Source organism: Saccostrea echinata, unplaced genomic scaffold, assembly GCF_033153115.1.
Source record: "Saccostrea echinata isolate AGI-Se365-2 ecotype Australia unplaced genomic scaffold, CSIRO_AGI_Sech_v1 ptg000012l, whole genome shotgun sequence".
Taxonomy (NCBI): Eukaryota; Metazoa; Mollusca; class Bivalvia; order Ostreida; family Ostreidae; genus Saccostrea; species Saccostrea echinata.
Genome location: NW_026889761.1, coordinates 7185477 through 7211398, shown reverse-complemented (window position 1 = coordinate 7211398; position 25922 = coordinate 7185477). Strand labels below are relative to the sequence as shown.

General features: G+C 36.1%; 9 protein-coding genes across 9 annotated transcripts; 2 read left to right on the top strand and 7 right to left on the bottom strand.

Moving 5' to 3' along the window:
* Positions 1 to 1885: 1885 nt before the first annotated feature.
* Positions 1886 to 2281, bottom strand: LOC133185270 (histone H2A-like). The gene has a single exon (XM_061320384.1). It carries the CDS (start codon positions 2279 to 2281, stop codon positions 1901 to 1903), a length of 381 nt encoding a protein of 126 aa, XP_061176368.1. The 3' UTR covers positions 1886 to 1900.
* Positions 2282 to 2553: 272 nt separating this feature from the next.
* On the top strand, positions 2554 to 3214 carry LOC133185271 (histone H2B). Its single transcript, XM_061320385.1, has one exon. It carries the CDS (start codon positions 2555 to 2557, stop codon positions 2924 to 2926), a length of 372 nt encoding a protein of 123 aa, XP_061176369.1. The 5' UTR covers position 2554; the 3' UTR covers positions 2927 to 3214.
* Positions 3215 to 4613: 1399 nt separating this feature from the next.
* LOC133185272 (histone H4) lies at positions 4614 to 5602 on the bottom strand. Its single transcript, XM_061320386.1, has one exon. The coding sequence runs from the start codon at positions 5573 to 5575 to the stop codon at positions 5264 to 5266; it is 312 nt and encodes a 103-aa protein (XP_061176370.1). The 5' UTR covers positions 5576 to 5602; the 3' UTR covers positions 4614 to 5263.
* Positions 5603 to 8652: 3050 nt separating this feature from the next.
* LOC133185875 (histone H1-like) lies at positions 8653 to 9365 on the bottom strand. Its single transcript, XM_061321166.1, has one exon. It carries the CDS (start codon positions 9273 to 9275, stop codon positions 8679 to 8681), a length of 597 nt encoding a protein of 198 aa, XP_061177150.1. The 5' UTR covers positions 9276 to 9365; the 3' UTR covers positions 8653 to 8678.
* A 3101-nt stretch (positions 9366 to 12466) lies between these two features.
* LOC133185874 (histone H2A-like) lies at positions 12467 to 12862 on the bottom strand. The gene has a single exon (XM_061321165.1). It carries the CDS (start codon positions 12860 to 12862, stop codon positions 12482 to 12484), a length of 381 nt encoding a protein of 126 aa, XP_061177149.1. The 3' UTR covers positions 12467 to 12481.
* A 272-nt stretch (positions 12863 to 13134) lies between these two features.
* Positions 13135 to 13795, top strand: LOC133185873 (histone H2B). The gene has a single exon (XM_061321164.1). It carries the CDS (start codon positions 13136 to 13138, stop codon positions 13505 to 13507), a length of 372 nt encoding a protein of 123 aa, XP_061177148.1. The 5' UTR covers position 13135; the 3' UTR covers positions 13508 to 13795.
* A 1399-nt stretch (positions 13796 to 15194) lies between these two features.
* LOC133185872 (histone H4) lies at positions 15195 to 16183 on the bottom strand. The gene has a single exon (XM_061321162.1). It carries the CDS (start codon positions 16154 to 16156, stop codon positions 15845 to 15847), a length of 312 nt encoding a protein of 103 aa, XP_061177146.1. The 5' UTR covers positions 16157 to 16183; the 3' UTR covers positions 15195 to 15844.
* Positions 16184 to 19277: 3094 nt separating this feature from the next.
* LOC133185266 (histone H1-like) lies at positions 19278 to 19990 on the bottom strand. The gene has a single exon (XM_061320380.1). It carries the CDS (start codon positions 19898 to 19900, stop codon positions 19304 to 19306), a length of 597 nt encoding a protein of 198 aa, XP_061176364.1. The 5' UTR covers positions 19901 to 19990; the 3' UTR covers positions 19278 to 19303.
* A 3526-nt stretch (positions 19991 to 23516) lies between these two features.
* On the bottom strand, positions 23517 to 23912 carry LOC133185267 (histone H2A-like). Its single transcript, XM_061320381.1, has one exon. It carries the CDS (start codon positions 23910 to 23912, stop codon positions 23532 to 23534), a length of 381 nt encoding a protein of 126 aa, XP_061176365.1. The 3' UTR covers positions 23517 to 23531.
* Positions 23913 to 25922: the final 2010 nt, after the last annotated feature.

Sequence of the window (25922 nt, the reverse complement as noted above, 5' to 3'; positions counted from 1 at the left end):
GAATATTTCCAACATTTTCAAACCAGCTGATTTTTCCTCCTATTTCTTGATTTAAAATAAAGCCTAATTTATAGCATAAATTTGCAATTTTTGTTTCTTTGCCAGTAATTAATTTTGACCAGTAAGATATCATGCGTGTTTTTATTTGAATTCCCATAGGGTATCGACCAAGCTCACCATATATCATGAAATCTGGGGTTGAATCGTTTAAATGGAGTAAAAGTTTACAGAATTTTAGATGTACCCTTTCTATAATTGCATTATTTGAAAATCCCCACACTTCACATCCATATAACAATATAGGTTGAACGATTTTATCAAACAAATCAGGTTGACACTGTATTGATAGGTTATGTAATCTTCCTTTCTTTAATACTTCATATAATGCTTTTGTTGCTTTCTCAGCTATTTTCTTTTTTTGCTGTTTTAAAAGATTAATTTCATTGATAAGAAATTATTGTGAGGTAAAATTAAGCCCGATTACCATGATTCAGAATTATTCAAAATTTCGTTTGAAGTTTTCCGATTTTCCTTCTTTCCTTTTTTTATTCATTTTTGTTAAACCTGACATATCTATAGGTGTTTTAATATTTAATTGGTATTACGGTAAGGAAGTCATTTATTTATTTTTAGTGACATGTGTACATTACTTGATTTGTTCACAAACAGTTTAAAAAAAAAAAGTACATGAAAATATACATAATATTTAAATATATTAGGAGTGAAACGGTTCACCGCGGTATCGATTCACTGCGGTATTTTTTCTCGGTTTGATACACGGTGCAAAATCTCTAATTTTCGGTTCGGTTCATTTTTCGGTCGGGATCGTTATTCAGTCGGGTTTGGCATAAGGTAAAACACATTACTCAGTAAAATAAGTATAGAAAACGTAAATTTTTTATGACTGATAGCTTGTAAAATAATTTTTGACCGTCAAATAATTTTAATCAATTTCTTCTAGTCAATTTGCAAATAAAACTCGTAAAATATGTTACTAGATTTAGAAAAAGAAAGCATAAAACAACGTTGAATTTGTTTTCTTCTATCAAAATGTATCGTATCGAAAATAACCGAACCGAGACAAAATTATACAATACGTATCGAACCGTGAAGGAGGTGTATCGTTTCACCCCTAAAATATATGTATGCATTTTGTAAGTATACACCTGTGTGCTAAGATTAGCAGTGTCTGTTATATATATATATATATATATATACATACATATACATATATATTGGAAGATGCATATGACACCGAGATACATTTTACAATTAGCATTCTTATTTTTGGCATTCGATTAAAACACATGTTTTCAAAAAAACTTTGACCGGTATTCAGAGTACAAATTAAGCACAGTGCTATAAAAAAAAAAAAAAAAAAAAAAAAAAAAAAAAAAAAAAGAAGGAATTTCGTCTTCTATACCATTTCTTACCCAAATTTGTTTTAAAATAAACACAAGATTGAGTAATAATAATATGTGGATTTTTGATTGAACCCTATTGAAATGTTGTTGTATGGTATATAACACGTGTCACTCTAATAAATCATTTGCTTAGTTACTATATACCTTTGATCATTGAAAACAATTCATCGTGGCTAACATTTCTACCATGATTTCTTAACAAATCTGTGCCGTAAAATTTCAGTTTTGCATTTGTTGCGTGATGTCACGCTTACATTTTGAAATTATGTGCCACAAAAATCAATTAGGATTCACTTATGGCCTGGTACTGTATATACGTGAAATTAATGTGATATCTTGGCATGTATATTTTCATTTATTAAACATGCATTTCGTTTCTTATATTAACAGTATGCGCTCAGAGGCATCTTTTCGAAAAATTTGGGTGGCCGTGAAAACGGCCGTTTGGTATATTTGAAAGTCGTACAGACTTTTTTTTACTTGCTGGCGGACTTCTGGGTCTTCTTGGGGAGGAGCACGGCCTGGATGTTGGGCAGGACACCACCCTGGGCGATGGTCACGCCGGACAGCAGTTTGTTTAACTCCTCGTCGTTGCGGATGGCCAGCTGCAGATGACGGGGGATAATTCTGGTCTTCTTGTTGTCGCGGGCGGCGTTGCCTGCCAACTCCAAGACTTCGGCGGCCAAGTATTCAAGAACGGCGGCCAGGTACACGGGGGCACCGGCTCCCACTCTCTCGGCGTAGTTGCCCTTCCTCAGCAGACGGTGGATACGACCCACGGGGAACTGAAGTCCGGCACGGGAGGATCGGCTCTTGGCCTTTCCCTTCACCTTGCCTCCTTTACCACGTCCTGACATCTTTGATCTGTTACGAGTAGTTGACGCTCAAGAAATGAAATCAACGAATAACTCTTAACTCAGGCTTCGCGACCCTATTTAAACACGCAGGCGGATTGAACCGTACAGCCAATCGGCACGATCGTATTTTACACACTTTGTCGCTCGCCGAACAACACTAGTTTTCTCGAGGGTTCGTAATGTACTGATCGGCCGTTATCCGTCCGTGCGATATAAAACCAGCGAGGCGCGAATCGACACTCATAGTTTTCAGTTTGTATACAACCTGTAAACATGCCACCCAAAGTCGGATCTAAAGGAGCTAAGAAAGCAGCCACTAAGGCCAAGGCCCAGAGAACTGGGGACAAGAAAAAGCGCAGGAAGAGGAGGGAATCCTATGCCATTTACATCTACAAGGTCCTGAAACAGGTTCACCCAGATACTGGTGTTTCCAGCAAGGCCATGAGCATCATGAACTCTTTCGTCAACGACATCTTTGAGAGAATCGCTGCCGAAGCCTCCCGTCTCGCTCACTACAACAAGCGATCAACCATCACCAGCAGAGAGATCCAGACTGCTGTCCGTCTCCTTCTGCCCGGTGAGTTGGCCAAACACGCCGTCTCTGAGGGAACCAAGGCTGTCACCAAGTACACCAGCAGCAAGTAAACTGCAAACTTGCACTTCAGAAAAACAAAACGGCCCTTTTCAGGGCCACACAAATTTTTCGAAAAGATACTTTCAATACAGCGTTAAGAAACGTGTGTATATCAGGTTTTGTCTTAACAAGATGTTTACCTTATTTATTTTTATTTCTTAGCATTATCTGTTTTTGTCTGTAGACACTGTTCTTGCTAATTAATAATTTTGAATGTTGGTCTATGCCTGAAAATAAAAAAACACGCACACCCTCTGAAAAATAAATGAACATGTGCCCCCTCATAGTGTACATTATATATTTACAGACAGGGAATTTAAGAAAGGAAAAAAAAAAAAAAAAACAGGGCCCCAACGAATAATTTATAACACAACAGTTGCAGACGAAAACAAATTTTAGCTACACATAGGCATGTTATACTATGTGAGCCTTAAAGTAATTTAACAACAGAGCAGTTCACTTTTTTTCCCCTCTCAAGCACATGGAAGACAGCCAGAATGAATAATTTATATCATAAAGATAACAAAAAAATGTAGGTTAAAAACAGAGCACAAGCAAATTATAAATATTACCGTATGCAGTGTTTATAATTATATTGGATCATTATACATTAGAAATCATTAAGAGAAAGTATATACTTAGTAAGATACCAGTTTAAGTACTGAAACACTGAATATCTGTATCTTAGAGGCTTGTAATGAAGATGTCGTTAAGAAAGAATATGAACGAATTCCTTATTATACAGAAATAATATATTTTGCCTGGGTCTATCTTATTCAACTGAAATTTGAATTCTCTTTGTTATTTCTTTTAAATTAAATGAAAATTCCTCCTATTCTCATGAACTATGACAGACGAGGAATAATATACTATACCTCAATACATAGAAAATATATACCCTAGACAGTTTGTCAGTGTCTGTCTGGAGGATATGAACTGATACTTTTCACCCTGGCAGGTATATATAATTTTATTTGTATGAAATATGCCCTGGTGAAAGGTATGTCATACCTTCATGAACTTTCAAAAACATTTCTTAAGTAACCTAGATATTATAATTCAGTATATCAAAGGATGTGTGATGCACTGAGGCACAAAGATAATGGTAGATAAACTATAATCACCCAGAAATTGTAATTACATCTTATTGAACATTTTACGTTGTGATCAACATGTGTACAACATGTATAGAAAACTAGCACAGATTTAATATCTACTGGAAAAATATTATAGCTCATTACAGGTTATCTTCATGAAAAAAATGCATTTCAAAGGATATTGAAAAGGAATTACGTTTGAATGTCAAACATTTAAGATCCTACGGGAAATATACAAGTAATCAAATAAACTACATTCTTAAGACCTAGCGTCTTCAAGTTGTGTTTCACATTTCTGCATATGAATATTTCAAAGTCATCTCTGTTTAAACATTTTGCTTTGTGTGTGTTGGTTTGTTTTGCACAGGAATGAGGATCAAGATAATCATTTCAAACAATGCTAGTTCTGGGACATCCCTGTATAAAATAAACATGTATATTTAGTGGTATTACGAAATATATCGCGCAAGTATGGGTCATAGTTTTTTTTTCTTGAGATGATGTTTTTGACTGTGTGGTGTACTTTGTTGCCATACTACTATTACATGTGGTGTCTATGTTGGAATCCAAATGTAATAGAATGAAGAACAACAACAACATCGTGAAGTCATGCTTTATTGTTGATAGAGGCATGTAAATGTAAAGATGATAGACCTGCACTGCAAATAACCACTTGCTCAATGCATAGGAATATACAGCACACATAAAACGAAAGACAACTCTTGCTACCTTGTCAAAGTACATTTAACCGTACGAGTTGTTGTATACGCGAATTTTGTCTCTGTATTGACAGGGATACTATTTCAATATTTACAGCTTTCGACGATATCTCAGGAAACTGTAACAACGTGCAGGTTATTAAATTGATATTTATCTACCAGATGTGTCCTTGGAAATAATCAACTAGAGCATGGGACTTTCTTGTCTGTTTGTATTTTCCCCATGCAGGCCCCCCTTTTTCTGATCAAAAATCTTACATGGGAACCTAATGTAAATCAATAATTATGAAGATATTGTAATTATTTGTTTTCCCCTACCCTGTGTACAAGTTACTGCAAGGCTATCCGAATAATATGCCTTCTTCCAGTGACATTAAATCAAAATTCTTTTGCTCACTAGAAATGAATATAGAAAAATTAACACCTTCGTTTCTTTAACACGTCTGCTCAGAGGTATCTTTTCGAAAAATTTGGGTGGCCGTGAAAACGGCCGTTTGTTCTTGCTCTTGGAGGCACAGTATGGTAGGGGTATCTAACCACCGAATCCGTAGAGGGTACGTCCTTGTCTCTTCAGGGCATAGACAACGTCCATGGCTGTGACGGTCTTCCTCTTGGCGTGCTCCGTGTAGGTGACAGCATCACGAATGACGTTCTCGAGGAAAACTTTCAGGACTCCACGGGTCTCCTCGTAGATGAGCCCAGAGATACGTTTGACTCCACCTCTGCGTGCAAGACGGCGGATGGCGGGTTTGGTAATACCCTGGATGTTATCTCTCAGGACCTTCCTGTGACGCTTGGCGCCCCCCTTTCCAAGACCTTTTCCTCCTTTACCACGTCCAGACATAATTCTGCTCTCAGTAGATAATCTTCTGAAATGTGAGGGCTAGGGGAGAGATCGTGGTATATATAGCGCTAATCAACGACGTGCTAGAAGCAGTGGTATCTTGAAAACTTCGGCAGTGCAATTTTCACGTTCCGAAGGCACAGTGTAAGCTAAAGCGCGATTGGTTCGCGCTCTGCGCGCCTTGCGTATTTGCTTTTGTTGACATTTTTTTCGTGTACCCTTGAGCTGTTACTAAATCATGTACTTGTCTATATAGGCAAATCTTAAATTTCAGTAGTTCATTATATATGATTTCATATTTTTGCGGGGGTTCTGTATACTGTCATATTTTCAGGGAAATAATTTAAAACAATATTCTTTAATGCAAGACACATTTAAATAATACATCTCGTAATAAATAAAATATCACGTTACCAACTCAGTACATGTTATTCTCTGTATCTCTCTTTATTTCTTTTCAATTATTAATATTATTATTAGTAGTAGTATTTCTTTACGCAGAATAGAAATGTAATAAATATATATATGCAAATGTTTCAAACAACTGACCATATTTATTATTATCTGTCAGAATATTACTCTCAAAACAGTATCCATTGTGTCATATTGTTTATCACGCTCTCTGAATTTAAGCAAAATATGTATAACCATGCATGAATCACTTTTTTATCATTATTATTTCTGTTAACGTGCCTTTAGAATTGCTTGGGATACATGTACGTAATTTTTACAGTGTATTGTTTCTCTCTCAAACTGTTGTGCGACACTCGTTTCATGCGTGTTTTCGTTTGTTTGTTTTCTTTATATATAATACGAGTATAAGCTGCCATAATTATGCAATTATGCCAGTATTCAAGACACTATCATATCTGTGTGTTTCCTTGCATTCATATACAATAAACAATATTTCGCCAATAACACCTGACATAAATTATGTGGTCAATATACTTGTGCTCTTTGTTGTCACGTTTCTAATTAGTGCTGTTAAAGAGGGCATCTTTTCTAAATATTTTGGTGGCCGTGAAAACGGCCGTTTGTGTGTTTGTCCGAGACAAGAAAATGTTTAAGCTCTCTCGCCACGGATACGTCTGGCAAGCTGGATGTCCTTTGGCATGATGGTCACTCTCTTAGCGTGGATAGCACACAAGTTGGTATCCTCAAAGAGTCCGACAAGGTAGGCTTCACTGGCTTCTTGGAGGGCCATGACGGCAGAGCTCTGGAAACGCAGATCTGTCTTGAAATCCTGAGCGATTTCACGGACAAGACGCTGGAATGGGAGTTTCCTGATCAACAACTCGGTGCTTTTCTGGTACCTCCTGATCTCACGGAGAGCGACAGTTCCTGGCCTGTATCTGTGGGGCTTCTTAACGCCACCGGTGGCTGGTGCGCTTTTGCGGGCTGCCTTGGTAGCCAGCTGTTTTCGTGGGGCCTTGCCTCCAGTAGATTTTCTTGCAGTCTGCTTGGTACGTGCCATCTTCTCTGAGTTCAGATAAAATGAATGACGAGAGCAAGCGTTTACTATAGTTTTATACGGTTTGTGGCTCTTGAATCGAAATCAGCGCGCATTAAGTAAGGATGTTTGCGATTGGTTGGGGGTTAAGAAAGACACCTTGCGATTAGTCGCGCATAGCGTGCTTCCATTGGTCTTAGCTGGAATCATTTCAATCCACCTTTTTTGCACAGATTTTGTACTTGGTTAAAATCAATGTTAAATTCTCTATATAAAATAATCTAATAGACCCACTGTATTGAAAGATGTACGATCACAGTAAATATGATAATAACCATGAAGATAGACATATAAACACTCCCTATGCTTTTTATTTTTTTTTAAATATATTTATTTATTTATTTATTTATTTATTTATTTATTCATTTATTTATTTATTTATTTATTTACTTACTTATTTATTTATTTATTTATTTATTTATTTATTTATTTATTTATTTATTTATTTATTTATTTATTTATTTATTTATTTATTTATTTATTTATTCATTCATTCATTCATTCATTCATTCATTCATTCATTCATTCATTCATTCATTCATTCATTTATATTATTTTTATTATTATATCAATGAATATTACTTTAAAATTTCCTCATGAAATGTTTTTCAGGCCATAATGTTTTACTTTATACATGATCCAGTGTTTGCTGGATTCGACATCCTGACTCATAAACCAGCTCATCATTGCTTTGCTTTCTTTATCCCCACCCCCACCTTAACTTCTGTATGTGTTTATCACTTTAGACTTTAGAAAGTTCAAGAATTTGAATATTTATCAAATTTTGAAGTCCTGTCAAAACAAAGCTTCAAGAAGTTGTTCAAAAACATTGATTTTGTAGAAATATTTGATGTTTGTTGACAAGCCCTGGTATGCATGTGGTTTTGCTTTCAAGAATCTTGTGACCATTTACAGTTTACACGGACACTTGCATGAAAAAAGTCACTGCCTTAGAAATTCATTTTAGTCGTACCAGAGTATGCTTCATTAATTCATTCTGTGTGTGACGTGAAAGCTAGGAAATAAAACCAATTCTAAAATATCAAAGAAGACTTCTGTTCTGTACATTGAATGGAATTACACTGCAACAGTCAGTGAGTGTATGTGTGTGAGAAGGTGTGTGAAAATGGTCTATCATATATAATAATTCAAACTTGACCTGATATTATGTACATTATAAACAAAAATTAATTCACACACTTTTTTAATCATCATTCATTTCACTTACTGCTCCTCCCTATTATTTAGATTATTGTTCAATCAGGAATTCATGTGAGATATGCATGCAATTACATAAATTACCATGAGCACATAATCCTAGTTTACACCTAGACAGTGTAGGCATTTGTGTAAGATATATTGTTAGTGAAATTGTAATATTTCACATGTTTGTTTAGTTTAAATTTTCAACACAGACCTCTGCATTCCAAATATTAAAATGAGAAAGAGAGGGAAAAGAAAGGCAATGATTATGCAAATGTTTCGTTAACGAATGTTTTTAAGGCATCTTTTCTAAAAATGTGGGTAGCCCTGAAAAGGGCTTTTTAAATTTTGTTTTAAGCGTAGACAGTCTGCCTGGAATGCGAAGACTGCTTATTTCTTGGCGGCTGCTTTCTTGGGAGTCTTTGTCTTCTTGGCCGCTGCCTTCTTGGGGGTCTTGGCCTTCTTGGGTTTGGCTGCTGCCTTCTTTGGAGACTTGGGGGCTGCCTTTTTCTTGGGGGACTTGGCTTTCTTGGGTCCGGCTGGTTTCTTGGCTGCTGCCTTCTTCTTTGGAGTCTTGGCCTTCTTCTCTCCCGCAGGCTTCTTGGGCTTGGTGGCGGCCTTCTTGGGCTTGGCTGCCTTGGGTTTGGCTACCTTTTTGGCTTTAGGCTTCTTTTCGGTCTTGGGTTTGTCTCCAAGTTTGAAGGAGCCACTAGCGCCTGTGCCCTTTGCTTGCTTCAGAGCGCCTTTCTTAACTCCGCTCTTCAGGGCCATTTTCAGGTGGGCGTTGATAGAGTTAACATCGTTGCCCACTTTGTAGTTGGCCATGATGTACTTGAGAATGGCCTGTCGAGATGAGCCACCACGTTCTTTCAGAGATGCAACAGCAGCGCTAATCATGTCAATGTACTTGGGATGTGCAGCGGGCACCTTAGGCTTTGCGGCCTTCTTCTTGGCTGGGGACTTTGCTGGAGGAGCAGTATCGGCCATGGCTACTGACGAGAGTAAAACGTCGACTTACTTCTCAGGAACTGTGAACAGTGAAATACTCGGGTCACACGCACTTGCTGTTTTTGTTTACACTGAGCGCGGACCGCCTAGAAAACATCTAGTTTGTCGAGACGTTTGTTGTTTTGTTCATGGATGTGTGTTTCAATGTGGGTATTTGCATCCGCGCTGCAGCTCAAGGAATGAACTTCACCACATAACATGAGCAGAATCCCAGCCTTTACATTTCTCTCTACCATTCTATCTATTTACATTTTAAGATCGTTGTAACTGTAGTGTTTAAATTCAGGAAAATACGCCTCCAAACTGTCATGTTTGAATTTCGGGGTACGATTAAAGCTAAAAATTTTGCTTCAAAGGACAAAAATCAGGGATGATTTCTTTTATTTTTTTATTAGACACATTAAAGAATGCCATTTGGATCTCCCCGTCTTATAAAAATTCTTAGTTTGCCCTCCAACTGCGAGAAATTCACAAAGACTGTGTACTGTGTCATACCTGCCTATTTAGACATGCGGTATAGACGACTGATAGACAATATGGAAATTACTTTTTCTTAAACTCTTAATTTCCGTTATTATTGTTGTTATTTTTAAATCATATTCATTCTTTCTTTTCTTTTTCGTGCTTGTGCGTTATGCTGACAAGTTTTCGCATTTCCCTGGTGCATTATACGTGTAATTAATTTTATACATTGCATACTCAAGCTATTTATTTTGCAGGACACACTGTTATATTTCAGGAAGTTGTAAGAACTTGTTTCCAATCGATAAAAAAAAATATTTAAAACTAAATGAAGCATAATATCCAGGCATATATATAAACCCGTCGAAACACAAAACTTTTCACAATGTCATCTGCATGCGTCGCTGATATTTTACCTAAAAATAAAAATAAATCATGCTGTTAAAATCACTCCCCAGGATTCTGCCCTTACACGTACGAATACTGTACCTGCATTAAATGGCGTTGTGTATCCAAATAATTTATATAAATACGATAAATGGCCATAATATAAGTGAGTCCTAATTTCAATTTTACAGTATTCAGTATTCATTTATTTGAATCTCTTCACCATTTTACAATAGCATATAGAGACTTACACCAAATAGATAATTTAATACATAGCAATAGCATGCGTGAATAATAAAGAACAAAAACTAGTACTTTGCTATAAATGTGAAGCATGGGAATTCTAGGCCGGGGAGCATATTTTATTTATTTTCTTTATAAACGAACACATTTTTCTCAGAAAATAGTGTTTATTGCTATTCATGATGTTTTTAAAACTAATTATATTCTTAAATCGTATGTGTTTTTCTGTTAAGCATAGCATTCTTTCTTTTTGTAGTGAAGTGCACATTAGTATGTAATGAAATTCATCTCCGATTTCTTTTAGATTACAATGGGAACAAATTCTGTCTTGTCTTGGTATATTAAGCCAACGTCCATTTTCAATTGGTAAATGATGGTTACAAGTTCGCAATCTACAAAATGTAGTTGAATCCTGTTTTGAGAAAATATTAAAATAGTTTTCAAACTTTAATTCGTCTTTGTATATTCTATAATTTAATGCTTTAGGTGAGGTTTGAAGAGTTGATTGCCAAATTTGCTTGAATTGATCAATTAATGTGAGTTTAACTTTCGCCGTTAACCATTTTGTATTATTTGAGCTTTGCTCAAGCCGAATATTAGATAGCCCACAATTATTCAGAATATTTCCAACATTTTCAAACCAGCTGATTTTTCCTCCTATTTCTTGATTTAAAATAAAGCCTAATTTATAGCATAAATTTGCAATTTTTGTTTCTTTGCCAGTAATTAATTTTGACCAGTAAGATATCATGCGTGTTTTTATTTGAATTCCCATAGGGTATCGACCAAGCTCACCATATATCATGAAATCTGGGGTTGAATCGTTTAAATGGAGTAAAAGTTTACAGAATTTTAGATGTACCCTTTCTATAATTGCATTATTTGAAAATCCCCACACTTCACATCCATATAACAATATAGGTTGAACGATTTTATCAAACAAATCAGGTTGACACTGTATTGATAGGTTATGTAATCTTCCTTTCTTTAATACTTCATATAATGCTTTTGTTGCTTTCTCAGCTATTTTCTTTTTTTGCTGTTTTAAAAGATTAATTTCATTGATAAGAAATTATTGTGAGGTAAAATTAAGCCCGATTACCATGATTCAGAATTATTCAAAATTTCGTTTGAAGTTTTCCGATTTTCCTTCTTTCCTTTTTTTATTCATTTTTGTTAAACCTGACATATCTATAGGTGTTTTAATATTTAATTGGTATTACGGTAAGGAAGTCATTTATTTATTTTTAGTGACATGTGTACATTACTTGATTTGTTCACAAACAGTTTAAAAAAAAAAAGTACATGAAAATATACATAATATTTAAATATAATATGTATGCATTTTGTAAGTATACACCTGTGTGCTAAGATTAGCAGTGTCTGTTATATATATATATATATATATATACATACATATACATATATATTGGAAGATGCATATGACACCGAGATACATTTTACAATTAGCATTCTTATTTTTGGCATTCGATTAAAACACATGTTTTCAAAAAAACTTTGACCGGTATTCAGAGTACAAATTAAGCACAGTGCTATAAAAAAAAAAAAAAAAAAAAAAAAAAAAAAAAAAAAAGAAGGAATTTCGTCTTCTATACCATTTCTTACCCAAATTTGTTTTAAAATAAACACAAGATTGAGTAATAATAATATGTGGATTTTTGATTGAACCCTATTGAAATGTTGTTGTATGGTATATAACACGTGTCACTCTAATAAATCATTTGCTTAGTTACTATATACCTTTGATCATTGAAAACAATTCATCGTGGCTAACATTTCTACCATGATTTCTTAACAAATCTGTGCCGTAAAATTTCAGTTTTGCATTTGTTGCGTGATGTCACGCTTACATTTTGAAATTATGTGCCACAAAAATCAATTAGGATTCACTTATGGCCTGGTACTGTATATACGTGAAATTAATGTGATATCTTGGCATGTATATTTTCATTTATTAAACATGCATTTCGTTTCTTATATTAACAGTATGCGCTCAGAGGCATCTTTTCGAAAAATTTGGGTGGCCGTGAAAACGGCCGTTTGGTATATTTGAAAGTCGTACAGACTTTTTTTTACTTGCTGGCGGACTTCTGGGTCTTCTTGGGGAGGAGCACGGCCTGGATGTTGGGCAGGACACCACCCTGGGCGATGGTCACGCCGGACAGCAGTTTGTTTAACTCCTCGTCGTTGCGGATGGCCAGCTGCAGATGACGGGGGATAATTCTGGTCTTCTTGTTGTCGCGGGCGGCGTTGCCTGCCAACTCCAAGACTTCGGCGGCCAAGTATTCAAGAACGGCGGCCAGGTACACGGGGGCACCGGCTCCCACTCTCTCGGCGTAGTTGCCCTTCCTCAGCAGACGGTGGATACGACCCACGGGGAACTGAAGTCCGGCACGGGAGGATCGGCTCTTGGCCTTTCCCTTCACCTTGCCTCCTTTACCACGTCCTGACATCTTTGATCTGTTACGAGTAGTTGACGCTCAAGAAATGAAATCAACGAATAACTCTTAACTCAGGCTTCGCGACCCTATTTAAACACGCAGGCGGATTGAACCGTACAGCCAATCGGCACGATCGTATTTTACACACTTTGTCGCTCGCCGAACAACACTAGTTTTCTCGAGGGTTCGTAATGTACTGATCGGCCGTTATCCGTCCGTGCGATATAAAACCAGCGAGGCGCGAATCGACACTCATAGTTTTCAGTTTGTATACAACCTGTAAACATGCCACCCAAAGTCGGATCTAAAGGAGCTAAGAAAGCAGCCACTAAGGCCAAGGCCCAGAGAACTGGGGACAAGAAAAAGCGCAGGAAGAGGAGGGAATCCTATGCCATTTACATCTACAAGGTCCTGAAACAGGTTCACCCAGATACTGGTGTTTCCAGCAAGGCCATGAGCATCATGAACTCTTTCGTCAACGACATCTTTGAGAGAATCGCTGCCGAAGCCTCCCGTCTCGCTCACTACAACAAGCGATCAACCATCACCAGCAGAGAGATCCAGACTGCTGTCCGTCTCCTTCTGCCCGGTGAGTTGGCCAAACACGCCGTCTCTGAGGGAACCAAGGCTGTCACCAAGTACACCAGCAGCAAGTAAACTGCAAACTTGCACTTCAGAAAAACAAAACGGCCCTTTTCAGGGCCACACAAATTTTTCGAAAAGATACTTTCAATACAGCGTTAAGAAACGTGTGTATATCAGGTTTTGTCTTAACAAGATGTTTACCTTATTTATTTTTATTTCTTAGCATTATCTGTTTTTGTCTGTAGACACTGTTCTTGCTAATTAATAATTTTGAATGTTGGTCTATGCCTGAAAATAAAAAAACACGCACACCCTCTGAAAAATAAATGAACATGTGCCCCCTCATAGTGTACATTATATATTTACAGACAGGGAATTTAAGAAAGGAAAAAAAAAAAAAAAAACAGGGCCCCAACGAATAATTTATAACACAACAGTTGCAGACGAAAACAAATTTTAGCTACACATAGGCATGTTATACTATGTGAGCCTTAAAGTAATTTAACAACAGAGCAGTTCACTTTTTTTCCCCTCTCAAGCACATGGAAGACAGCCAGAATGAATAATTTATATCATAAAGATAACAAAAAAATGTAGGTTAAAAACAGAGCACAAGCAAATTATAAATATTACCGTATGCAGTGTTTATAATTATATTGGATCATTATACATTAGAAATCATTAAGAGAAAGTATATACTTAGTAAGATACCAGTTTAAGTACTGAAACACTGAATATCTGTATCTTAGAGGCTTGTAATGAAGATGTCGTTAAGAAAGAATATGAACGAATTCCTTATTATACAGAAATAATATATTTTGCCTGGGTCTATCTTATTCAACTGAAATTTGAATTCTCTTTGTTATTTCTTTTAAATTAAATGAAAATTCCTCCTATTCTCATGAACTATGACAGACGAGGAATAATATACTATACCTCAATACATAGAAAATATATACCCTAGACAGTTTGTCAGTGTCTGTCTGGAGGATATGAACTGATACTTTTCACCCTGGCAGGTATATATAATTTTATTTGTATGAAATATGCCCTGGTGAAAGGTATGTCATACCTTCATGAACTTTCAAAAACATTTCTTAAGTAACCTAGATATTATAATTCAGTATATCAAAGGATGTGTGATGCACTGAGGCACAAAGATAATGGTAGATAAACTATAATCACCCAGAAATTGTAATTACATCTTATTGAACATTTTACGTTGTGATCAACATGTGTACAACATGTATAGAAAACTAGCACAGATTTAATATCTACTGGAAAAATATTATAGCTCATTACAGGTTATCTTCATGAAAAAAATGCATTTCAAAGGATATTGAAAAGGAATTACGTTTGAATGTCAAACATTTAAGATCCTACGGGAAATATACAAGTAATCAAATAAACTACATTCTTAAGACCTAGCGTCTTCAAGTTGTGTTTCACATTTCTGCATATGAATATTTCAAAGTCATCTCTGTTTAAACATTTTGCTTTGTGTGTGTTGGTTTGTTTTGCACAGGAATGAGGATCAAGATAATCATTTCAAACAATGCTAGTTCTGGGACATCCCTGTATAAAATAAACATGTATATTTAGTGGTATTACGAAATATATCGCGCAAGTATGGGTCATAGTTTTTTTTTCTTGAGATGATGTTTTTGACTGTGTGGTGTACTTTGTTGCCATACTACTATTACATGTGGTGTCTATGTTGGAATCCAAATGTAATAGAATGAAGAACAACAACAACATCGTGAAGTCATGCTTTATTGTTGATAGAGGCATGTAAATGTAAAGATGATAGACCTGCACTGCAAATAACCACTTGCTCAATGCATAGGAATATACAGCACACATAAAACGAAAGACAACTCTTGCTACCTTGTCAAAGTACATTTAACCGTACGAGTTGTTGTATACGCGAATTTTGTCTCTGTATTGACAGGGATACTATTTCAATATTTACAGCTTTCGACGATATCTCAGGAAACTGTAACAACGTGCAGGTTATTAAATTGATATTTATCTACCAGATGTGTCCTTGGAAATAATCAACTAGAGCATGGGACTTTCTTGTCTGTTTGTATTTTCCCCATGCAGGCCCCCCTTTTTCTGATCAAAAATCTTACATGGGAACCTAATGTAAATCAATAATTATGAAGATATTGTAATTATTTGTTTTCCCCTACCCTGTGTACAAGTTACTGCAAGGCTATCCGAATAATATGCCTTCTTCCAGTGACATTAAATCAAAATTCTTTTGCTCACTAGAAATGAATATAGAAAAATTAACACCTTCGTTTCTTTAACACGTCTGCTCAGAGGTATCTTTTCGAAAAATTTGGGTGGCCGTGAAAACGGCCGTTTGTTCTTGCTCTTGGAGGCACAGTATGGTAGGGGTATCTAACCACCGAATCCGTAGAGGGTACGTCCTTGTCTCTTCAGGGCATAGACAACGTCCATGGCTGTGACGGTCTTCCTCTTGGCGTGCTCCGTGTAGGTGACAGCATCACGAATGACGTTCTCGAGGAAAACTTTCAGGACTCCACGGGTCTCCTCGTAGATGAGCCCAGAGATACGTTTGACTCCACCTCTGCGTGCAAGACGGCGGATGGCGGGTTTGGTAATACCCTGGATGTTATCTCTCAGGACCTTCCTGTGACGCTTGGCGCCCCCCTTTCCAAGACCTTTTCCTCCTTTACCACGTCCAGACATAATTCTGCTCTCAGTAGATAATCTTCTGAAATGTGAGGGCTAGGGGAGAGATCGTGGTATATATAGCGCTAATCAACGACGTGCTAGAAGCAGTGGTATCTTGAAAACTTCGGCAGTGCAATTTTCACGTTCCGAAGGCACAGTGTAAGCTAAAGCGCGATTGGTTCGCGCTCTGCGCGCCTTGCGTATTTGCTTTTGTTGACATTTTTTTCGTGTACCCTTGAGCTGTTACTAAATCATGTACTTGTCTATATAGGCAAATCTTAAATTTCAGTAGTTCATTATATATGATTTCATATTTTTGCGGGGGTTCTGTATACTGTCATATTTTCAGGGAAATAATTTAAAACAATATTCTTTAATGCAAGACACATTTAAATAATACATCTCGTAATAAATAAAATATCACGTTACCAACTCAGTACATGTTATTCTCTGTATCTCTCTTTATTTCTTTTCAATTATTAATATTATTATTAGTAGTAGTATTTCTTTACGCAGAATAGAAATGTAATAAATATATATATGCAAATGTTTCAAACAACTGACCATATTTATTATTATCTGTCAGAATATTACTCTCAAAACAGTATCCATTGTGTCATATTGTTTATCACGCTCTCTGAATTTAAGCAAAATATGTATAACCATGCATGAATCACTTTTTTATCATTATTATTTCTGTTAACGTGCCTTTAGAATTGCTTGGGATACATGTACGTAATTTTTACAGTGTATTGTTTCTCTCTCAAACTGTTGTGCGACACTCGTTTCATGCGTGTTTTCGTTTGTTTGTTTTCTTTATATATAATACGAGTATAAGCTGCCATAATTATGCAATTATGCCAGTATTCAAGACACTATCATATCTGTGTGTTTCCTTGCATTCATATACAATAAACAATATTTCGCCAATAACACCTGACATAAATTATGTGGTCAATATACTTGTGCTCTTTGTTGTCACGTTTCTAATTAGTGCTGTTAAAGAGGGCATCTTTTCTAAATATTTTGGTGGCCGTGAAAACGGCCGTTTGTGTGTTTGTCCGAGACAAGAAAATGTTTAAGCTCTCTCGCCACGGATACGTCTGGCAAGCTGGATGTCCTTTGGCATGATGGTCACTCTCTTAGCGTGGATAGCACACAAGTTGGTATCCTCAAAGAGTCCGACAAGGTAGGCTTCACTGGCTTCTTGGAGGGCCATGACGGCAGAGCTCTGGAAACGCAGATCTGTCTTGAAATCCTGAGCGATTTCACGGACAAGACGCTGGAATGGGAGTTTCCTGATCAACAACTCGGTGCTTTTCTGGTACCTCCTGATCTCACGGAGAGCGACAGTTCCTGGCCTGTATCTGTGGGGCTTCTTAACGCCACCGGTGGCTGGTGCGCTTTTGCGGGCTGCCTTGGTAGCCAGCTGTTTTCGTGGGGCCTTGCCTCCAGTAGATTTTCTTGCAGTCTGCTTGGTACGTGCCATCTTCTCTGAGTTCAGATAAAATGAATGACGAGAGCAAGCGTTTACTATAGTTTTATACGGTTTGTGGCTCTTGAATCGAAATCAGCGCGCATTAAGTAAGGATGTTTGCGATTGGTTGGGGGTTAAGAAAGACACCTTGCGATTAGTCGCGCATAGCGTGCTTCCATTGGTCTTAGCTGGAATCATTTCAATCCACCTTTTTTGCACAGATTTTGTACTTCGTTAAAATCAATGTTAAATTCTCTATATAAAATAATCTAATAGACCCACTGTATTGAAAGATGTACGATCACAGTAAATATGATAATAACCATGAAGATAGACATATAAACACTCCCTATGCTTTTTATTTTTTTTTAAATATATTTATTTATTTATTTATTTATTTATTTATTTATTTATTCATTTATTTATTTATTTATTTATTTACTTACTTATTTATTTATTTATTTATTTATTTATTTATTTATTTATTTATTTATTTATTTATTTATTTATTTATTTATTTATTTATTTATTTATTTATTTACTTATTTATTTATTTATTTATTTATTTATTTATTTATTTATTTATTCATTCATTCATTCATTCATTCATTCATTCATTCATTCATTCATTCATTCATTTATATTATTTTTATTATTATATCAATGAATATTACTTTAAAATTTCCTCATGAAATGTTTTTCAGGCCATAATGTTTTACTTTATACATGATCCAGTGTTTGCTGGATTCGACATCCTGACTCATAAACCAGCTCATCATTGCTTTGCTTTCTTTATCCCCACCCCCACCTTAACTTCTGTATGTGTTTATCACTTTAGACTTTAGAAAGTTCAAGAATTTGAATATTTATCAAATTTTGAAGTCCTGTCAAAACAAAGCTTCAAGAAGTTGTTCAAAAACATTGATTTTGTAGAAATATTTGATGTTTGTTGACAAGCCCTGGTATGCATGTGGTTTTGCTTTCAAGAATCTTGTGACCATTTACAGTTTACACGGACACTTGCATGAAAAAAGTCACTGCCTTAGAAATTCATTTTAGTCGTACCAGAGTATGCTTCATTAATTCATTCTGTGTGTGACGTGAAAGCTAGGAAATAAAACCAATTCTAAAATATCAAAGAAGACTTCTGTTCTGTACATTGAATGGAATTACACTGCAACAGTCAGTGAGTGTATGTGTGTGAGAAGGTGTGTGAAAATGGTCTATCATATATAATAATTCAAACTTGACCTGATATTATGTACATTATAAACAAAAATTAATTCACACACTTTTTTAATCATCATTCATTTCACTTACTGCTCCTCCCTATTATTTAGATTATTGTTCAATCAGGAATTCATGTGAGATATGCATGCAATTACATAAATTACCATGAGCACATAATCCTAGTTTACACCTAGACAGTGTAGGCATTTGTGTAAGATATATTGTTAGTGAAATTGTAATATTTCACATGTTTGTTTAGTTTAAATTTTCAACACAGACCTCTGCATTCCAAATATTAAAATGAGAAAGAGAGGGAAAAGAAAGGCAATGATTATGCAAATGTTTCGTTAACGAATGTTTTTAAGGCATCTTTTCTAAAAATGTGGGTAGCCCTGAAAAGGGCTTTTTAAATTTTGTTTTAAGCGTAGACAGTCTGCCTGGAATGCGAAGACTGCTTATTTCTTGGCGGCTGCTTTCTTGGGAGTCTTTGTCTTCTTGGCCGCTGCCTTCTTGGGGGTCTTGGCCTTCTTGGGTTTGGCTGCTGCCTTCTTTGGAGACTTGGGGGCTGCCTTTTTCTTGGGGGACTTGGCTTTCTTGGGTCCGGCTGGTTTCTTGGCTGCTGCCTTCTTCTTTGGAGTCTTGGCCTTCTTCTCTCCCGCAGGCTTCTTGGGCTTGGTGGCGGCCTTCTTGGGCTTGGCTGCCTTGGGTTTGGCTACCTTTTTGGCTTTAGGCTTCTTTTCGGTCTTGGGTTTGTCTCCAAGTTTGAAGGAGCCACTAGCGCCTGTGCCCTTTGCTTGCTTCAGAGCGCCTTTCTTAACTCCGCTCTTCAGGGCCATTTTCAGGTGGGCGTTGATAGAGTTAACATCGTTGCCCACTTTGTAGTTGGCCATGATGTACTTGAGAATGGCCTGTCGAGATGAGCCACCACGTTCTTTCAGAGATGCAACAGCAGCGCTAATCATGTCAATGTACTTGGGATGTGCAGCGGGCACCTTAGGCTTTGCGGCCTTCTTCTTGGCTGGGGACTTTGCTGGAGGAGCAGTATCGGCCATGGCTACTGACGAGAGTAAAACGTCGACTTACTTCTCAGGAACTGTGAACAGTGAAATACTCGGGTCACACGCACTTGCTGTTTTTGTTTACACTGAGCGCGGACCGCCTAGAAAACATCTAGTTTGTCGAGACGTTTGTTGTTTTGTTCATGGATGTGTGTTTCAATGTGGGTATTTGCATCCGCGCTGCAGCTCAAGGAATGAACTTCACCACATAACATGAGCAGAATCCCAGCCTTTACATTTCTCTCTACCATTCTATCTATTTACATTTTAAGATCGTTGTAACTGTAGTGTTTAAATTCAGGAAAATACGCCTCCAAACTGTCATGTTTGAATTTCGGGGTACGATTAAAGCTAAAAATTTTGCTTCAAAGGACAAAAATCAGGGATGATTTCTTTTATTTTTTTATTAGACACATTAAAGAATGCCATTTGGATCTCCCCGTCTTATAAAAATTCTTAGTTTGCCCTCCAACTGCGAGAAATTCACAAAGACTGTGTACTGTGTCATACCTGCCTATTTAGACATGCGGTATAGACGACTGATAGACAATATGGAAATTACTTTTTCTTAAACTCTTAATTTCCGTTATTATTGTTGTTATTTTTAAATCATATTCATTCTTTCTTTTCTTTTTCGTGCTTGTGCGTTATGCTGACAAGTTTTCGCATTTCCCTGGTGCATTATACGTGTAATTAATTTTATACATTGCATACTCAAGCTATTTATTTTGCAGGACACACTGTTATATTTCAGGAAGTTGTAAGAACTTGTTTCCAATCGATAAAAAAAAATATTTAAAACTAAATGAAGCATAATATCCAGGCATATATATAAACCCGTCGAAACACAAAACTTTTCACAATGTCATCTGCATGCGTCGCTGATATTTTACCTAAAAATAAAAATAAATCATGCTGTTAAAATCACTCCCCAGGATTCTGCCCTTACACGTACGAATACTGTACCTGCATTAAATGGCGTTGTGTATCCAAATAATTTATATAAATACGATAAATGGCCATAATATAAGTGAGTCCTAATTTCAATTTTACAGTATTCAGTATTCATTTATTTGAATCTCTTCACCATTTTACAATAGCATATAGAGACTTACACCAAATAGATAATTTAATACATAGCAATAGCATGCGTGAATAATAAAGAACAAAAACTAGTACTTTGCTATAAATGTGAAGCATGGGAATTCTAGGCCGGGGAGCATATTTTATTTATTTTCTTTATAAACGAACACATTTTTCTCAGAAAATAGTGTTTATTGCTATTCATGATGTTTTTAAAACTAATTATATTCTTAAATCGTATGTGTTTTTCTGTTAAGCATAGCATTCTTTCTTTTTGTAGTGAAGTGCACATTAGTATGTAATGAAATTCATCTCCGATTTCTTTTAGATTACAATGGGAACAAATTCTGTCTTGTCTTGGTATATTAAGCCAACGTCCATTTTCAATTGGTAAATGATGGTTACAAGTTCGCAATCTACAAAATGTAGTTGAATCCTGTTTTGAGAAAATATTAAAATAGTTTTCAAACTTTAATTCGTCTTTGTATATTCTATAATTTAATGCTTTAGGTGAGGTTTGAAGAGTTGATTGCCAAATTTGCTTGAATTGATCAATTAATGTGAGTTTAACTTTCGCCGTTAACCATTTTGTATTATTTGAGCTTTGCTCAAGCCGAATATTAGATAGCCCACAATTATTCAGAATATTTCCAACATTTTCAAACCAGCTGATTTTTCCTCCTATTTCTTGATTTAAAATAAAGCCTAATTTATAGCATAAATTTGCAATTTTTGTTTCTTTGCCAGTAATTAATTTTGACCAGTAAGATATCATGCGTGTTTTTATTTGAATTCCCATAGGGTATCGACCAAGCTCACCATATATCATGAAATCTGGGGTTGAATCGTTTAAATGGAGTAAAAGTTTACAGAATTTTAGATGTACCCTTTCTATAATTGCATTATTTGAAAATCCCCACACTTCACATCCATATAACAATATAGGTTGAACGATTTTATCAAACAAATCAGGTTGACACTGTATTGATAGGTTATGTAATCTTCCTTTCTTTAATACTTCATATAATGCTTTTGTTGCTTTCTCAGCTATTTTCTTTTTTTGCTGTTTTAAAAGATTAATTTCATTGATAAGAAATTATTGTGAGGTAAAATTAAGCCCGATTACCATGATTCAGAATTATTCAAAATTTCGTTTGAAGTTTTCCGATTTTCCTTCTTTCCTTTTTTTATTCATTTTTGTTAAACCTGACATATCTATAGGTGTTTTAATATTTAATTGGTATTACGGTAAGGAAGTCATTTATTTATTTTTAGTGACATGTGTACATTACTTGATTTGTTCACAAACAGTTTAAAAAAAAAAAGTACATGAAAATATACATAATATTTAAATATATTAGGAGTGAAACGGTTCACCGCGGTATCGATTCACTGCGGTATTTTTTCTCGGTTTGATACACGGTGCAAAATCTCTAATTTTCGGTTCGGTTCATTTTTCGGTCGGGATCGTTATTCAGTCGGGTTTGGCATAAGGTAAAACACATTACTCAGTAAAATAAGTATAGAAAACGTAAATTTTTTATGACTGATAGCTTGTAAAATAATTTTTGACCGTCAAATAATTTTAATCAATTTCTTCTAGTCAATTTGCAAATAAAACTCGTAAAATATGTTACTAGATTTAGAAAAAGAAAGCATAAAACAACGTTGAATTTGTTTTCTTCTATCAAAATGTATCGTATCGAAAATAACCGAACCGAGACAAAATTATACAATACGTATCGAACCGTGAAGGAGGTGTATCGTTTCACCCCTAAAATATATGTATGCATTTTGTAAGTATACACCTGTGTGCTAAGATTAGCAGTGTCTGTTATATATATATATATATATATATACATACATATACATATATATTGGAAGATGCATATGACACCGAGATACATTTTACAATTAGCATTCTTATTTTTGGCATTCGATTAAAACACATGTTTTCAAAAAAACTTTGACCGGTATTCAGAGTACAAATTAAGCACAGTGCTATAAAAAAAAAAAAAAAAAAAAAAAAAAAAAAAAAAAAAAGAAGGAATTTCGTCTTCTATACCATTTCTTACCCAAATTTGTTTTAAAATAAACACAAGATTGAGTAATAATAATATGTGGATTTTTGATTGAACCCTATTGAAATGTTGTTGTATGGTATATAACACGTGTCACTCTAATAAATCATTTGCTTAGTTACTATATACCTTTGATCATTGAAAACAATTCATCGTGGCTAACATTTCTACCATGATTTCTTAACAAATCTGTGCCGTAAAATTTCAGTTTTGCATTTGTTGCGTGATGTCACGCTTACATTTTGAAATTATGTGCCACAAAAATCAATTAGGATTCACTTATGGCCTGGTACTGTATATACGTGAAATTAATGTGATATCTTGGCATGTATATTTTCATTTATTAAACATGCATTTCGTTTCTTATATTAACAGTATGCGCTCAGAGGCATCTTTTCGAAAAATTTGGGTGGCCGTGAAAACGGCCGTTTGGTATATTTGAAAGTCGTACAGACTTTTTTTTACTTGCTGGCGGACTTCTGGGTCTTCTTGGGGAGGAGCACGGCCTGGATGTTGGGCAGGACACCACCCTGGGCGATGGTCACGCCGGACAGCAGTTTGTTTAACTCCTCGTCGTTGCGGATGGCCAGCTGCAGATGACGGGGGATAATTCTGGTCTTCTTGTTGTCGCGGGCGGCGTTGCCTGCCAACTCCAAGACTTCGGCGGCCAAGTATTCAAGAACGGCGGCCAGGTACACGGGGGCACCGGCTCCCACTCTCTCGGCGTAGTTGCCCTTCCTCAGCAGACGGTGGATACGACCCACGGGGAACTGAAGTCCGGCACGGGAGGATCGGCTCTTGGCCTTTCCCTTCACCTTGCCTCCTTTACCACGTCCTGACATCTTTGATCTGTTACGAGTAGTTGACGCTCAAGAAATGAAATCAACGAATAACTCTTAACTCAGGCTTCGCGACCCTATTTAAACACGCAGGCGGATTGAACCGTACAGCCAATCGGCACGATCGTATTTTACACACTTTGTCGCTCGCCGAACAACACTAGTTTTCTCGAGGGTTCGTAATGTACTGATCGGCCGTTATCCGTCCGTGCGATATAAAACCAGCGAGGCGCGAATCGACACTCATAGTTTTCAGTTTGTATACAACCTGTAAACATGCCACCCAAAGTCGGATCTAAAGGAGCTAAGAAAGCAGCCACTAAGGCCAAGGCCCAGAGAACTGGGGACAAGAAAAAGCGCAGGAAGAGGAGGGAATCCTATGCCATTTACATCTACAAGGTCCTGAAACAGGTTCACCCAGATACTGGTGTTTCCAGCAAGGCCATGAGCATCATGAACTCTTTCGTCAACGACATCTTTGAGAGAATCGCTGCCGAAGCCTCCCGTCTCGCTCACTACAACAAGCGATCAACCATCACCAGCAGAGAGATCCAGACTGCTGTCCGTCTCCTTCTGCCCGGTGAGTTGGCCAAACACGCCGTCTCTGAGGGAACCAAGGCTGTCACCAAGTACACCAGCAGCAAGTAAACTGCAAACTTGCACTTCAGAAAAACAAAACGGCCCTTTTCAGGGCCACACAAATTTTTCGAAAAGATACTTTCAATACAGCGTTAAGAAACGTGTGTATATCAGGTTTTGTCTTAACAAGATGTTTACCTTATTTATTTTTATTTCTTAGCATTATCTGTTTTTGTCTGTAGACACTGTTCTTGCTAATTAATAATTTTGAATGTTGGTCTATGCCTGAAAATAAAAAAACACGCACACCCTCTGAAAAATAAATGAACATGTGCCCCCTCATAGTGTACATTATATATTTACAGACAGGGAATTTAAGAAAGGAAAAAAAAAAAAAAAAACAGGGCCCCAACGAATAATTTATAACACAACAGTTGCAGACGAAAACAAATTTTAGCTACACATAGGCATGTTATACTATGTGAGCCTTAAAGTAATTTAACAACAGAGCAGTTCACTTTTTTTCCCCTCTCAAGCACATGGAAGACAGCCAGAATGAATAATTTATATCATAAAGATAACAAAAAAATGTAGGTTAAAAACAGAGCACAAGCAAATTATAAATATTACCGTATGCAGTGTTTATAATTATATTGGATCATTATACATTAGAAATCATTAAGAGAAAGTATATACTTAGTAAGATACCAGTTTAAGTACTGAAACACTGAATATCTGTATCTTAGAGGCTTGTAATGAAGATGTCGTTAAGAAAGAATATGAACGAATTCCTTATTATACAGAAATAATATATTTTGCCTGGGTCTATCTTATTCAACTGAAATTTGAATTCTCTTTGTTATTTCTTTTAAATTAAATGAAAATTCCTCCTATTCTCATGAACTATGACAGACGAGGAATAATATACTATACCTCAATACATAGAAAATATATACCCTAGACAGTTTGTCAGTGTCTGTCTGGAGGATATGAACTGATACTTTTCACCCTGGCAGGTATATATAATTTTATTTGTATGAAATATGCCCTGGTGAAAGGTATGTCATACCTTCATGAACTTTCAAAAACATTTCTTAAGTAACCTAGATATTATAATTCAGTATATCAAAGGATGTGTGATGCACTGAGGCACAAAGATAATGGTAGATAAACTATAATCACCCAGAAATTGTAATTACATCTTATTGAACATTTTACGTTGTGATCAACATGTGTACAACATGTATAGAAAACTAGCACAGATTTAATATCTACTGGAAAAATATTATAGCTCATTACAGGTTATCTTCATGAAAAAAATGCATTTCAAAGGATATTGAAAAGGAATTACGTTTGAATGTCAAACATTTAAGATCCTACGGGAAATATACAAGTAATCAAATAAACTACATTCTTAAGACCTAGCGTCTTCAA